Source organism: Dermacentor albipictus, chromosome 1 (assembly GCF_038994185.2).
Source record: "Dermacentor albipictus isolate Rhodes 1998 colony chromosome 1, USDA_Dalb.pri_finalv2, whole genome shotgun sequence".
NCBI classification, from domain to species: domain Eukaryota; kingdom Metazoa; phylum Arthropoda; class Arachnida; order Ixodida; family Ixodidae; genus Dermacentor; species Dermacentor albipictus.
In genome coordinates, this window is record NC_091821.1 from 345,525,392 (window position 1) to 345,540,537 (window position 15,146).

Here is a 15,146-nt window from a genome sequence, read left to right on the forward strand (position 1 = left end):
ACAATGATGGCAGATGTAAGACCCTATTACGATCGACCTACCAAAGCAAGAGCTCGCAAGGGAAGGTTCGTGATCTTTCCGAAAAGGGGAAAGTTTAATTAACCTACGCGAACGACATACTTCAGGCGCCCACATGTGCTCGAACAGGCCAAGCGAAAGGGTTCTCGAGACGAATGCAAATATAATTATACCCGCGGCGTTGAGTGATAAGCATAATGAGAAACAACTTTCATAAGTTGTCTCCTTCGCATATCTTCCTCATTCTTTATCCAGCTATGTAAACGAGTCTGAAGTTCAGCAGCTTTCCCGTTTAATTATACGCTGATGGGCTTCTGCCCGAATAGAGAGCACACAGAAAACCTTAAGACTCAGCTTTCGATGGTAATGCCTCCCGCCCCAAACTTTCCCCATTAAAGAAAAAGAAACAATACACAAGCACTACGTTTCAAGTAAGCACAGTCATTGAAGCGAAATCGGAGAGGCCAAGTAACTCTAACGAAATATAGCACGTGAGCCCTACAAGCACGCCCAAAACCGTAAAGTGTCATATATTGGTATATTATTGTCAGCCCTCATCAAAAGTCATTTACCATCTTAACAGGTGGCCAATCAGTTTATAACGGAGGCCGGCCAGCCTTTCTCTACACACGGTCAAGACATTCCATAAGTAATTTCTTACGGATTTCGTTCAGTGTATTAGCGCATACAAAAGGGCTACGTACGACAGCCACAGCTTGTCAGCTGCATACAAAAATAGCCGGCGCTCTCGCTCTTTAAGCACAACGCGCGCTCGCGTTAACTACTGCACATTGCATATGGAGGCACTGCTTCGTACATGCTCCGTACATCGACAAGTGCACACCTTAAAAGCGCCACGAACGAGGGCGCTTGCAGTTTATGCTGCTGCATATTCTCGAATAACTCCTCTCCTCTTCTACACTATTATTATGACGCGTTTCTACGAGCAGGACATCCAACGATTTCGTGTTTCCAAGCGATTGTTGCATCCACTTGTGTTGTGCGTGGATATCTATACGGATAGGTCCGGTGTGTTCCGAGCCCGCAAAACTATAAAAAAAAGGCGTCGACACACCTCCGCGACGTCAGGGGACACGAATTTGACACGACAAAGAAAGGCTGCGTTCTAGGTCGGCTACCTGGAATGGCTCTGTGACATCAGGCGAAGTCGTCTCACATCTGCCGCAATAAGGAAATGCACGGGACGCCGCTAACGAGAAGTGGGACTTACGAATGGGACAGACGGCGAATTGAATCATCGCTTGAGGTCTGTATGCACACACTGACTCGCGAATAGAGAGCAAGAGAAACCGGCGTGGTAACAACGATAAACAGACACCGAACATGCCACCAGAGCGGCGTTTCTGCACAGCGCGCTGTGCACGAATACGTGTACCTCGAGATCGAACAGAGTCGGCTCCTAGCGGCGAGGTGACGAAGCTCCGAAGTGTGGATGCCGGTGGCCCGTCGCCGCTCCAGCCGCAGTGTGCAGCGATCGTAGTTCGCGAAATCACGATGAATGTTGACGAGGACGGTTTGTTAGATGGTTAGTAACCTCTCAACCTGTTATTCTTTCATTTTTGTAACGGAAATTCGCAAAATAAATCGCTGTACGTTTTTAGTGTACTGATGCGAAAAGCAATTGCTTAACGCGACCACACCATGTGCGCTCGTCTCCTTTCAACGTGTTGTGAGGTTAACATGCGTTCTTTTTCCGTTTTACAGCACCCTTGCCTCTAAGCACAATTCTCAACCATGTTAGGGACGGTGTCAGGTGCCTCGTCGAAGGCGACCAAGTCGTTGCGGCGGGCCACATCATTGAGTGTAGTGCCGTCGCTTCCACCAGCTGCTCTGACGGTCCTGTGCGCGTTATCGCATTCGTGCTGCAGTCGTCCGCGCTTAGTAAAGACCCACACCGAGTCGACCTGAATTTGACCGACGAGACAAAAATAGCAGAATTAAACTGCACATGCCCTGCAGAGTAAAGTATTGCCTCAAGTTGTTCGGATGTAGTTGGTCTCGGCGCGTATCGCGATTTGTTTACATTACATCACTAAGCTGACTCGCTGATTTGCGATGTGTTTACGTTATGCGATAAATTTAGAGAACTTATGTTGCTTTATCAATTTTTGTTTTTAGCCAGACGTACGAAATCGCGAGTTAGTTTCAGAGTGTTACTACCATTGTAAAATGTTTTCGAGTCGCTTTATAACCAGTTGCAACCGTTACACGAAGCTCAAATAAAGCATGCAACTTATAATTTATGTTGTATCCTAATCATTAGATCCCTTTAATTACTTTCGCCTGCAGGCACTTGAATTTGCAGTGGTGCTTGAATGCAGTGCATCGGGCTTCAATTTTTTTCGCCCCCCTATAAAAGAGAGAAAAATATATAACATTATGAGCAGTAGCAATAAATTCGCTCGCGCATGTTCGTTCATCGCTTAATGGACCATCCGCTGTTGGCTCGCGAAACGACACTGTTTAATCTGTACGAGATCATGCGTACACACTTGCCGTGTTTCGGTGCTCGTATTTACACTTCTGAACACAGAGAACAGTTCCCGTGGCTGAGGAAAGACAACGGAAAACGTGACAACTAGTCACGCTCGGTGACGGTCGTTTAAACGGACTCGCAGCTGAGCGCGAACCTTGAATTCACTGCGCAGGCGGCGCATGAAGTTTATAAAATAAATTGCATGCGTGGACACACGGTTAATTTACTTGTGGAAGTATGTAAAAGCACAGGCAACTCATATATACTGGCATCCCAGGCCACGCCGACACGAACTTTCGCGGACTGCAACGATCTTCACACGCACAGCAACCACACAGCAACTACGCATGCAGCAAACATTAATGCCCAGATTGCCGATTAGGATTCCCAAACTTGATATCATATTGGACTACTCGCCATCCTTTTTCGTCAGCGAACGCTTGAACGCACCATCGTCGAAGTGCTTACTGCACACCATCGCATACTTGGAAGGCGCCTTGCCGTTCCGAAGCCTGACGAGTCATTCTCAGCGACGTGCCGCGTCAATGGGATAGTAGTGAAAGCTTATCCCTGGCTCTGTGCAATATGTGCTGCATTGCGGAACCGAACAAAATCTCACGATGGTAAATTAAGCGTTTTCTGCGGGCACGGGGCACAGAATCGCGAAATGAAAACAGTAGCTCCCTACACTTCCACACACCGCACGGGCGACGCATCCACACTAACGGGGCGACGGTGCTGCCACCTATAGGTCGATCTCGCGGCCAATAGCCTCCGTTATGGTCCGAGGGCGCCGCCGCTGACCTTCAGGTGTTGCATTACCGGATTAAACCGATTATCGCTAGACGGTCCCGCTCCATATGGCACCGAAGTCTCAGTGCGCGTAGGATGTCCACACGTGAATTCAGGCGGGCACTTAGAAACCCTACACGCGTGAGAAAGATGCAATGGCACAGACAATATCACGAGGGAAAAAAAAGAAATTAAGCTCGATGGAGCCAGCCATTTACGAGACTGGGAGGTGATAGCCAACAGAATGTGGCATTCGGCTGCTCCTAATACTGAAGCAGGTTGCGGGGAGCAGGGGCACAGGGCTCGCGCACTTGCCTTCCACAGTCCCAAAAGCAGCTGCCTCCGCGGCGCCGCGAAAATATCTACCCTTAGATAAACGTCATAGAAGGCGTGGAGGTAGGTTAACTGCTGCTTATAGCACGACGTAGAAGTGCGGCAAGTGCAATGACGTCACTCGCGAGGCAAAGCTGCGCCTATGGATGCCTGCACGTCTTCAAAAAGAACGCCGTCGGTGAGTCGGCGATCACGATGTGCCATAAGTAAACGTAACGCTCGCCACACTCGAGTTGAACAGCGGGCAGTGTTCCGCAGTCGTCGCTAAAGCGTGAATGCCAGTGTTTTCGGCCGCGTGGAGCTGTCGACACGAGGGACTGTATACGTGGATGTATCGTGTAATACCATGTACAGCGAGCAAGATCACGCACATTTGGTGCACTCTTACGTCGGTACATAGCAAGAGTCGCGCCACATTGAGCACGCCGTCAAGTCACGTGACCTGTATACTCCCGACTCCCGCCGTGCGCGAGTCATTTCTGCAGTACACCAACGACGCAGCGACACGTGCAAGAAAAAAACGGAACGCCTTCGCGAGGCCACCCAGCGCAATATACGTTTTCGCGTGTACTATATACGCAGTATACATTATGATGCGGCTATCGCAAACACTGACAATGACGTCACCTGTTATGGAAATTACGAAAGTGAGAACGTACGGTTACGTGGATACACATTGAACGGTGTGAAACGGCAGTTTACTGAAAAGTGTGAGCGAAATATAATGATGGACAAGGGCGAATGTAGACAGATTAACTTCTCTTCATATAAAAGTTGCGCTGGCAGTCTTCTCATCGCTTTATTAGTTCTCTCTCTTTTCGCCCTTCCCGGCTAGTCGTGTACCGTGAGAACGTGCTAAAAAACCCTGTACCACTGGTGCGAGTGAGCCCCGCGCTTCAAACAACACGAGACGTGGCCCTTTTGAGGGAGCGAGGGCGCAGGTCTGCGCGGCGCTGGTGTGACTGCTCAAGTGGCAGCACGTGGCCGCCATGCCACTGCCTTCAGTTGCTCTGGCAGCCGCGTTCTCTTTAGTGAAACGGTGCAAGCAGGCGCAGGAATGCGGCGTTAAACGGCGAAAACACACGGCGAGCGACACGTGAGGGCGCTTTTGCCTGTACAAGTGTATACAAGTGCAATTAAGCGTGACGGTCCTTGGCACGAGAGCTTGTCTCACTGCCAGACGCCGGGCATTTGGCTGCCAGGGCAGAGCGAGGTGTTAGAAGAATGGAAACATGGGTGGACACATCAACCTCATTAAGCCGAGCGGCAGCCTTTCCCCTATAGAGCTACGGCGACAGTCGCTTGCCGCATTTCTTCCTCGGTCCACTGCTGTACGTCAATGCTGTTAATGCGATTAGCATTCTTCGGGTATTTCGCGCACTTTCCGGGGGCAGCTTATATATCTAGCTATGCCTCTAACTGTGTTCCCGCCAACTTACATATTCCGCGATCGTATAAATTTATCCGATGCCCGGCGCAATCGAACCCCAGTCACGCGCATACTTTACGGCGGCGTCGCCAGATGGCGCAGCGTGTGCATCAGAAGCGCGAGAAAACGCTGAATAATGTTTCGACGTTTGCAGTACAGTATGTCGTTACAATGATTCAACGCTGATCGCATTAACGTCGAAATTCGTCATGAGATGGGTTCTGCTGGATTTTTTTCCCCCCTCTAGTGTGTCTTTTCTAAGTGCACAATAGGTAATACACAGAATTCCATAAGTGGGCGCTTCTCTTCACATCGTGTCTGACCTAACCAATATGGCGGAGCTCGGCCTATAGATTAGTAAGTAAGGGGTGCGTCGTCGGGCAGACCGCGGGGTGCCAACCATTCCCGTCCACCTCCGGCTCTTGCGCCACCCATGCTTTTGCAGCGTGCCTCTGATCTTCTTCACTGCTATACTTCAGTGCAGGAGGTCAGCCATCTTGGCTAGGCACATACTGCGCGGAAAAGCACGCGCACAGAACTTCGCATGTTATCTACCGTCTCCGTGTATATATACCCGGGAGCGCTCGTCAAATCTGCCTTCGAGTACGCCGAAAAAGACGACCTGCTCATCAACATTCCCCGAGTTTTGTCTCTCTCTCTCGCTAAGATGAACGTGTGTGCCGCCTCACTCGGTAACCCATTTCGCCGACCTACCGCGGTGTACCCTATAGTAGCTACGGTGCCGCGCTGCTGAGCTCGTGGTCGCGGTTTCGAACCAGGCCGCCACATTTCGATGGATGGCGAAATGCAACACTCGTGTGCTCAGGCTTAGGTGCACGGTAATGTACTCCACGGGTGATTAAACTAAAGCCGGAGCTCCCCACTACGGCGTGCCTTATAATTAGGTTATGATTTGGTACCTAAAACCCCAGAATTATTTTATTTCTATGTCGCACCTGCTCATTGTGTTCGTTCATGGTACGCGTTTAATACCGCTAGCCGTAGCATTCTTGTCACTCAATCCTAACCTTAAAAAATCATTTTAAAAATCACTTATATAGCTAAATGTCAGACGTGCCTATTAAGGCATTCGTTCCTCATCTGTGTTTCATGCGCTTACGCACAGATGGGACACAAAATCGTGCGGTATTGATCGCACACAGGCGCGACAGCCAGCACTGTCAAGGAGGCTTAGAAACAGCGGAACAAAAGTCAGCCTGCATACATACAGCAGTCGCCAAGCAATTTCGTGTTTTGATCATGTGCACAGTGTCAATATAATCATATTTCGGCGGGCCGCACCTCTTTCGCCAGCTCTTTGTAAAGCTCTCTGATGAAAAGCAATCCATTTGGAAAAGTATAGGCGCCTAAATTTCCATCTCTGCTTCCGCTAGAAAAAGTATGCAAAAAAAATAAAAACGATTCGACAGCCTGTAAACACGAATAATAAAGGCGAATGCAAGCTGCATACAAGGACGTGACGATCGATTTGCTGCGCAAACAATGACAACGGCACTGTGAAACTCACACGGGACCCGGCTTGCGTATACATATTTCATCAGTCTGTTTGTTAACGGATCCCGTGGCATAACAAAGGAGGCCGAAGCGCTGCTGCCTTTGACATTCGCACTCTGAAATTAAATTACGCTATAACGTATAATGAGATCGCTCAAACCTCTGTCCGCCGGCCCCTATATAATCTAGCTCTCTCTCTATGTATATAATAACGCTTTCACGTGCCTCACTATTTCCCAAACCTTCGTCGACTGTGCTTTGTCATGCAAAAGACACCAGCCAACACTGGGTGATCACCATGCAGTACGAAAGAACAGCAACAAGCGAATTGCAATACAGGAGGCTCAGTATACTGTTATAGTCCATTAAAGGGCTCCTCATCAGGTCTGTCCATTTTGAGCTGACAAGCGCAGAGCATACAATGCGCGCCAACGGTCGTGTTTGCAAAGAATTGCATCGCTAGCGCCGCGAAAAGGTCTGAAATTTCAATCCGAACGCCGTTTTTCCCTTCTCCTCGCGACCGCTCCGCTCCAAGCCGGACGGTGACGTACTCGGGTCCGCATTGTGACGTCGCTCGTGGTGACACGTGACCTTTAGAATTATTCAAGGCGCCATCTGTTATTTGTGTGATCTGTTGATTGAATTGACGAATTGAAGTTTAGAGAAATAATAAAACACACAAACGGAATGTCTGCGTGTTTTTTTGTTTTTGTTTTACTTCGCACCGAAGCAAGAGAGATGTGCTTCTGCTTCGTCTGCTTGTTCCCAGTCGTGCAGTCACGTGCGCAGGTACCAAAACTATGCCATTTTCTACCGTGTTGCAGCGCCGTGATCATGTCCTGCGACTCGCTTGTTCTGCCTCAGTATTCGTGTAGCACTGAATTATACCGATAGTCATGTTTCCTTGTGCGCAGCGCGCAAAATCGTGCTCTGCGCGGACGAGACAACAGCTTGCGCGCGACGCTGTCAGAGGAAATGCGTATCGCCGAAAAAAAAAAAGCGAGGACAAAAAGAAATGAAGGTGGGGCCTGTGACGTATGCGTCATGCGATCCTCGAAGTACGGTATGGGAGAACGCAGGGAAGGAACTTCGCGTGCGGGGGCTAGACGGGGCGAGTGGAGAGAGCGTCTTGCTTGGCACTGGAGCCCGCTCGCTGAAAGCATGGATTCGCGGCACTGAAATATTTCTACCTCAGCTATTAATGAGCCGATTTGAAAAAATTTTGCGGCAGAACGTTCCTTAGAGGACATGTAACAACTTGCAGCGTATGATCAAAATTTGCTATGGGGCCTGGTGAGGGGCCCTTTAAAGCGGGCTTGCACATGCTGCATTGGGCTCACGCATTCACGTGAACGCACGGTTTGCGGTGACGAGAGGAAAACAAGCCTTATATGGCGTGTTCCAGCTAAAGTTAGCCATGCTGTTCAACGAAAAAAGAAAGAGAGAAAACACGGTGCAAGATACAAGACCTGGTGTTCTGTTACAAGACCTGTAACAACCGAACATCGCAGGTTTTGTAATTGTATCTTGCACCGTATTTTTTTTCAATCGTTTAATTTTTTTTCGTCGAATGCATTGTGTGCGTTCCACTGACGTATGACGTAGGTGAAATGCGAAGCTCGCTTTTTTCTATATATAATTATACTTCCAAGGAGGCTTTTCAATGCAACTCACATGCTGCCGAATTCTTTCGCCGAAGGTATACAACTAAGTGCACAAACCCCGCTGCCAGGCGTTCGAGCAATCGGAAACGGCGAGCGCAGGATATATACCCGAGTTGGCAAATATTGATTCGAGCACCTGTTTCATTTACTGGGGCGTTATATCGAGGGAGGTACGCCCCGCTCCATACGAGTACACAATGGCGCTGCGTGTACTAACCGCACCTCGTGGAACGGTGTCGTTGCTGCGCCTTGCCCGCGGTGAGATGAATGCATTTTCGATCGGCGGCTCCAGATCCGTTGCAGACGCGTTGGTTGTTTTCGCTTCACCGGATCAAAATTTCGTGCCTATACTGTCTAAACTCGGCTGTAGACGACGAGCGCGGTATGTTGGCGCCATCGTACAGATAACCAGCACTGCCGAGTCACTATATGCACGCTTCCGCACGTACACTTTCTCGCCTTATCAACACTGCGCAGGTGGTGTGGCTTCTTATAATGCAAGGATTCTCGCAGGCAAACCCGGGACTGCGGGCCCACTTCTAATCGGACGTCACAGATTCGACGCAGCTCCTTTATACTCCGGGCGTCAATGATTAAGAATGCAACAACCATTGCAGTGCAACAACATAGGTAACATTTCCATCGCATTTTTTTAACGCGAACAGATGACAGAGAACTTTTAGCATGCGCGCGAACGATACCTTGTGCACAGTGCGCATGCGCGCATCGCAACGAGAAGTGAACGGCATGCTCACGCGGCCAGCAGGTTCGTACGTAACTGCGCCGTTCTCGCCTTGTTCGAGACAGCGCGAGACTCCTCGTTAAACAATGGAAACGGCGGCGTCAAAAGAGAGTCGCAGCAAGTGGCTCCAGCTTTCGGTTTACCTACACGTGCACTCTCGTGTATTAAAGGTGCTGTCTTGATCGCACTGTCCAAAAAGCGCTTGTGTTGTACGCAGCACCCAAATTCTGTAATGTCATTTACTGTGACAAAAACAGCGCGAAGATGGGACAGTTAGGGCAACGACCAGACACGGCGATGCGCCGTAATGTGGCCTCGCATCAGAGGCAGGATCGACCTCGTAGAGTTTGTTTTCTACGCGCCCATATTTTTGTCTCTTTTACAGAATGCGTCAGGTAGGTTAACCCGCGGTCAAACCACTGCGGACCGATAGACGCAAACACGCTATAGATCGGAAAGCATGCTATTTAAAGGACCAGCGCCTCGGCTCGATCAATTTGGAACAGTTTTTACTGTTTCCCGTTGGCACGCCGATTTACGCTGCGCAGCTGTGCTCCACAATAACATAAACGAAGCCCGACACTCGGATCGAAACTCTTTGTCACGCTATAACTCGCATAGGCCTCGCGCCTTGGGGCTTCGAACACGCCGAGCAACAGTTCCTGCGGCGCGTCGCCTTCAAGTTCCCTCCGGTTTAATAACCAGCACAAGCGTCAGAGCTCAGAATCGCCTGTTGGTCACCCATCGCGTACACCGTGGCCAAGTGAAGCATGGCTATAGACAAACACAACCACGAACGAGGCCTGAGGCGCCAACTTGAAGCGCCATGGTCGTCCACGTTTTTCAGTGCTCGGTTCAACAGGCACGGTCGCCATGACGACGACGGAGGCGCTCGTGCGCCGCTAATTGTTTGCTAACTTATCAGTCGGTGCGACGATAAGAGAGCGAGCACGCGCTGTTAGGCGCTCTTAACTAGCGCCTGGCGACAGCGGTCGATATACGAGGTTATAGCGCCAGGGAGAGGGACACATTGCCGCGAATACGTCGGCGAAGACCTTATACCAACCACAAGGGCGAGCACATCCCGGGAAATACGTGACACAGCGATGGAGACTGTACACTCGCGTACGACTCCGCTATAGTTTTTTTTTTTTTGTCACAGAAGGAAGAAGGACATTATAAAACAAAACGGTTTCTACAGCAATCGCGCACGCAGGACATTGAGACGGAGCCTTCGAGTACAGAAACGATAAACTAAGAATGAATTCAGGGTTCGTACGTCGCGTCTACCTGGGCGTTTCCGCATTCCGACGGGGGCAGAGTTTACGGCCACGAAAAGGAAGCAGCGCACACAATAACACCACGGCCGCACGTACAATTCAACTACCAGAGGCAGCGGTGACACACACGGAAAGAGATGCGCATGCCGACCTTCTTGGGAGCCGCGGTAAAAGACAACGGCGCAGCGCGCCGATAAGACGACGGCTGCAGAGCGGACCGGCACAGTTGATGACGATACAGTGAATTAGCCGGCGGCCACGGCGGCCGGCCGGCCGGCAACCCTGGCGGCGGCTTCAAGGCGGCGCCTGCCTCCGGACGACGCACAGGCATCCGGTGCGGAGGCAGCGGGTCACGGCGGCCCGGATGCGGGAGTACCAGGGCCCGGCGGCCTTCTTCAGTGCCGTGTTCTCTGCGAGTGCGAAACGACAGAATTAACGGAGCAAGGAACCTCGATTATAGGTTCACAGCAGAACGTTCAGTGCGCAGTAAACATAGCAAGACAAGACGTGCAACCGTGACACTTGTAACGATGTGAATGCAACTATAATCGTAGAAGATAGCCAACTATAATAATGGTACTTCCCTGGTTTCGTTATCTGTTGACTTTGTGTTGTTCTCACTAGCAAAACATCGAGCCCCCAAGGTTCCCCTTGTTAGTCTCGCCCTTTGTACAGCGAGCGTCACGACTTCGGCAGCCTCGATGCCATGAGGTATTAGCATGCGAGGGTTTACTAGCCAGTTTCCTGCTCCCAAACCCGCGAGCTACCCATGACGCCTACGGTTCCACGTATGTCGCCATCGCCTTGAGTGGCGCTTGCTAATAGCACTCTGAGAGGTAAACATAGAAGTCTTAGGGAAGCGAAAAAAAGATTAAGGAGGTTTATACAAAATGCTCAAATTGTTCTCGAGCTTCTTTGTTAACCTCCAAGTTTCTTCCCGATATGTTAGTACCGGCAGAATGCAGTGATTGTACACTTTTCTTTTCAACGACAGTGGTAAGCTCTCAATGAGGATTTGGTATTGCCTGCCGTATGCACTCCAACACATTTTTATGCTCCTGCAATAGCGAATTCGGCGATTTGCCGAATTTGCCATTGGCCATGGGCGAATTTGCCATGGGCGCCCCAATGCACCGTTGTATCCAATTACCGTCGCCTATGAGTAGTTGTAAGAGGGCGGCGCGGATCAGAGAGCAAACGCGGATAGCTGATATTCTAGTTGATATGGAAAAAAACTAAAGAAAAAACAAGGAGCTGGGCAGGGTCATGTAATGCCAAGCGCAAACAGCTAGTGGACCATTAGAGTTAAAGAATTGGTGCCAAGGAAAGGGAAGCGTAGTCGAGGACGGCAGAAGACTGGGTCGGGTGACGAAATTAAGAAATTTACATGCGCAAATTGGAATCAGCTAGCGCAAGACAGGGGTAATTAGAGATCGCTGGCAATAGATTTCGTCCTGCAGTGGACACGTGATGATGATGATGATGATGAGAAATGCGAGACCGAAAAGCATGTATAGCATACTTGATAACTGAAGCAGACTAGGTGACTATTTCAGACCGCCCCGTTTCAAAAGGGTCATCACTAAGACATCGCCGTCGCAGGTATGCTCGCTCAAGACGAACACGAAAGTCTGAGAAAGCCGCCTTTACAAAAAAGAAAAAAGAAAAACAGAAGAGAGAGAGAGAAAGAGAAAGATGGGGGAGTGGTTGTTAAATGCTTGGCTCGTGGAGCAGAACGATAGCGCTAAGAAAAGCATAGTCTAAAATCTGCGCTTATACATAACCTCCCTCAAGGATTCAGCGAGTCTAATTAGTGCTATTAATGAGCTTGGCTGTACGGTGATCTCACAAGCAAGATTCAGCGGAGTGACATGGTCGAAAACCAGAAAGGTATAAACGCTGCCGTTGAAACATCGGTACCCGGCCCTGACTTCCTTTCTTAACAAGTTCAGCCTTAATACCAAATATAATATGGCAACAAGCGAGAAGCCTCTATGCACGTTTCAAAAAGGGCAGTTCGCCCCATGTCGCTGTGCTGAATGCCTGAATGCTGGTCTGTCGTAAGCACGCAATGACAAACTGACCTTTTACGCGTTTCCAACATCGCACGTGAATTCTGGCTCTACAGCATGAAAGAAGAGAATGTGCATACAGGCAAGAGCGAAGATCGTGTCAACGCAACGCATTCCTTCGCAACATTCCATTTCACACTGTTTTTCGGTCGATATGATTTTTTTCCCCTGACATTGCAAATGGGGCACAGTGTTTTTCGGATGCTTTGAAATCCGTCCTTTATCTAAATGAGCATGATTTGCAGGTTACTTTGTTGTACCATGGTTGCCCAGGTACCTTGGACAACCAAACTCGACGTTGCTTCGATGCGATTTTATTGCAGTATCACTTCTACCACTGAAGCGCCATGAAGAGTCAAGGTTCAAGCAGCACGTCGCCGCCGAAATAGCGTTATCACGCAAACAAATGCGCACTTTTTACTGGTTATTTCTCGAGGCACGTAAGCAACGCGCAATGAACGATTCGCAATATTCCGCAAGCAGGGCCGCTATCTTGTACACGTTCGAAAAGACGACGTTCGATTTCGCCTCACGCGAATGGACTAGACTGGCCTAGGCCGCGATTAGGGGCCACTAACGTTCTAATACCGTCTGTCTCAGCTAACGTTACCAGGCTGTTCAAAGAATAAAAAGATGTAAAGAACACGGTGCCAGATACGAACAAAAAGCATACGGCGTTCAGTCGTCAGCGGTCTGGACCGGAAACCAGAGGTATTAAAATAGTACCTTTCACCGTGTTTTTTTTAACTTCTTTTTTCTTGTAACTGCTTGGCTAGCACTAGCTGGGTCACCCTACACATTATTTTCGGCGAGTGGTAGATGCGACGTTTACCTTCGCTTAGAGATAAGCGCCTTCTATTCCTGCAAGATTTTCGTGACGCATTCGTAATTTGCATTTCAAACACAACATTCTGCGCAGAGGCCGATGGATGTATGTACACTACCTGAAACTATATACTATAGCCTTTTAGCGGTCCAAAATTTGGTAGCTGTTGGCCACGACCTGAACCTCTCTGTATAGCGTGAACACAAAATCGCGGTACGCGAGCCTGTTTCACAACCTGGCCCCTTTGAATTGTTGTCGCAGCGGCCAGGAGTCGAACCTGCGACCTCGTGCACGCTCAGCAGCAGAACGCAACAGCGACCTCGAAGCTACCGCGGCGGGTGAGAGATCTGAATGTAACATTGAATAAATTTCTTAATTTTACTCAGCGAATTAACTGCGCAAGGTTTATATCGCGTCCCGTACATAAAGGTCACCCGAAATACGAGCGACATTAGATAACAAACAAACGTTTCTCTCCATACACCGCAAAGTGCGCGTATATTTACTTCATATCGTCTCACGCAGACCATCGCTCGGAATGGACGTCGAGATTGAACATCGAAGATCAATTTCAGTTTACTCCGCAAAGCGCGCAGGCGGGGCGATAGCGTCCTTTCCGCCACATGGGAGGCTGAGAGCTAAATATAAATGCGGTCGTTTGTCGTTCAGACCGACGGGAGTGGAAGCTTAACGGCGATGAAACCGAATGCTGAACGAAAGATGTTCAGCTCCCAGCGAAACTTACGTAATACCCTCCGAACGATCTTTCGAAAACCGCTATTTGAAGTTTCAGAACGTGTTTCAGAAGGAGAAACGAAATACCGATAAGAAAGAGGGACGCGCAAACAGTTATGAAACAAGGAACAGCTTAACGCTCGCGATCTTCGCCTGTTCATTGTAAGATAAACCTAGAGATCCCATCTATATAGCAGATCGTGTCTTATTCAGCCTTCTGAGGCAAGCGCTGCAACGTAACCGTACACGAAGGCGATTTAAGAGCATAGGGACAACCGCGGGGATATAGGGGTGAGGAGCTTTCGACACAGTATAGAAAGGTGAAGTGCGAGAGTCCTTTCTCGTCCAGGCTATGGCGGACACCAAATTGTGTTCGACACCGCTGCCTTTACTATATACGCGCGTTCAGTGCGCAAGGAAAACGGTTCTTCGAGCAGTATCGATTTCTTGTCCGAGCGAACACATGTCAGCGGTGTTGCGTTATACGCGTGTAAGCGCGCCGGCAAATCTACACGGATCTTCGCTCCGATAACAGAACAACAATAAATGCGTATATATGTCGGTGTATAAGGAGGCGTCGCATATATCCATTCTGAGCAGAGTCGAATAGGACGTCCGAGGTTTCGAAATCGCGAACCTGTTGCGGACGGGCCCTTCGCTCGAAGACAAATAGCCGGCGTATATAGATGTGAATCGAGGGCTGCAGCAAAATGAAGAAACCTCGGGCTGGTCAGGACATAGCCACGGGGTTACATATATACTCTCTCTCATCAAGTCCGTGCAGTACAGTCGAGCTTAGAGGGCGAAGAAAGGAGGAGAGCTTTATGCAACGGGACACGTAACAGTGCGGCACGCACGAAAGCTGAAAAGGACATGCAGCAGACGGTGCACATAAGCTGTTTCCTTATACATTGGTTGCTGCGACCGAAATATTGAGGCAGAGTGTGTAGCTCTGGTACGCCGCTTCTCCGTTATCTGTGTTCTGCAGCAAGAAATAAGTTAACAACGTTAAAGAAAAAAAAAATCACCGACGATTACGATACTCCCTAATGCGAAATTTGAGCGCTGATCTTTAGGTGCTTTCGATTCCACCGGCTGTTTTGCTCACTGCTCAGAAAGAAAGCGTGAACGCAGGAACGCGTGGCTCACGCGGAGCGCATTCTCTATGCTCCCTTTCACAGATCAGGTGCAACGCTATGGAAGCTACGCAAGAAGTTTGGTGACGAAAAAAAGTAACACTCCA

At 49.4% G+C, this 15,146-nt stretch overlaps 1 protein-coding gene across 5 annotated transcripts in view; it reads right to left on the bottom strand.

Annotated features, from left to right (window-relative positions):
* Positions 1 to 15,146, bottom strand: part of LOC135916873 (uncharacterized) — a 150,032-nt gene that overhangs the window by 46,018 nt on the left and 88,868 nt on the right. For 3 of the 5 annotated variants that reach the window (XM_070531770.1, XM_070531771.1, XM_070531773.1), the window contains exon 7: positions 8,466 to 10,680. In XM_070531770.1, coding sequence (XP_070387871.1) covers positions 10,565 to 10,680 — 116 coding nt within the window. In that variant the 3' untranslated portion in view covers positions 8,466 to 10,564. The remainder of the gene's footprint in view (positions 1 to 8,465; positions 10,681 to 15,146) is intronic. The other 2 variants (XM_065450336.2, XM_070531772.1) reach the window with 1 other exon arrangement.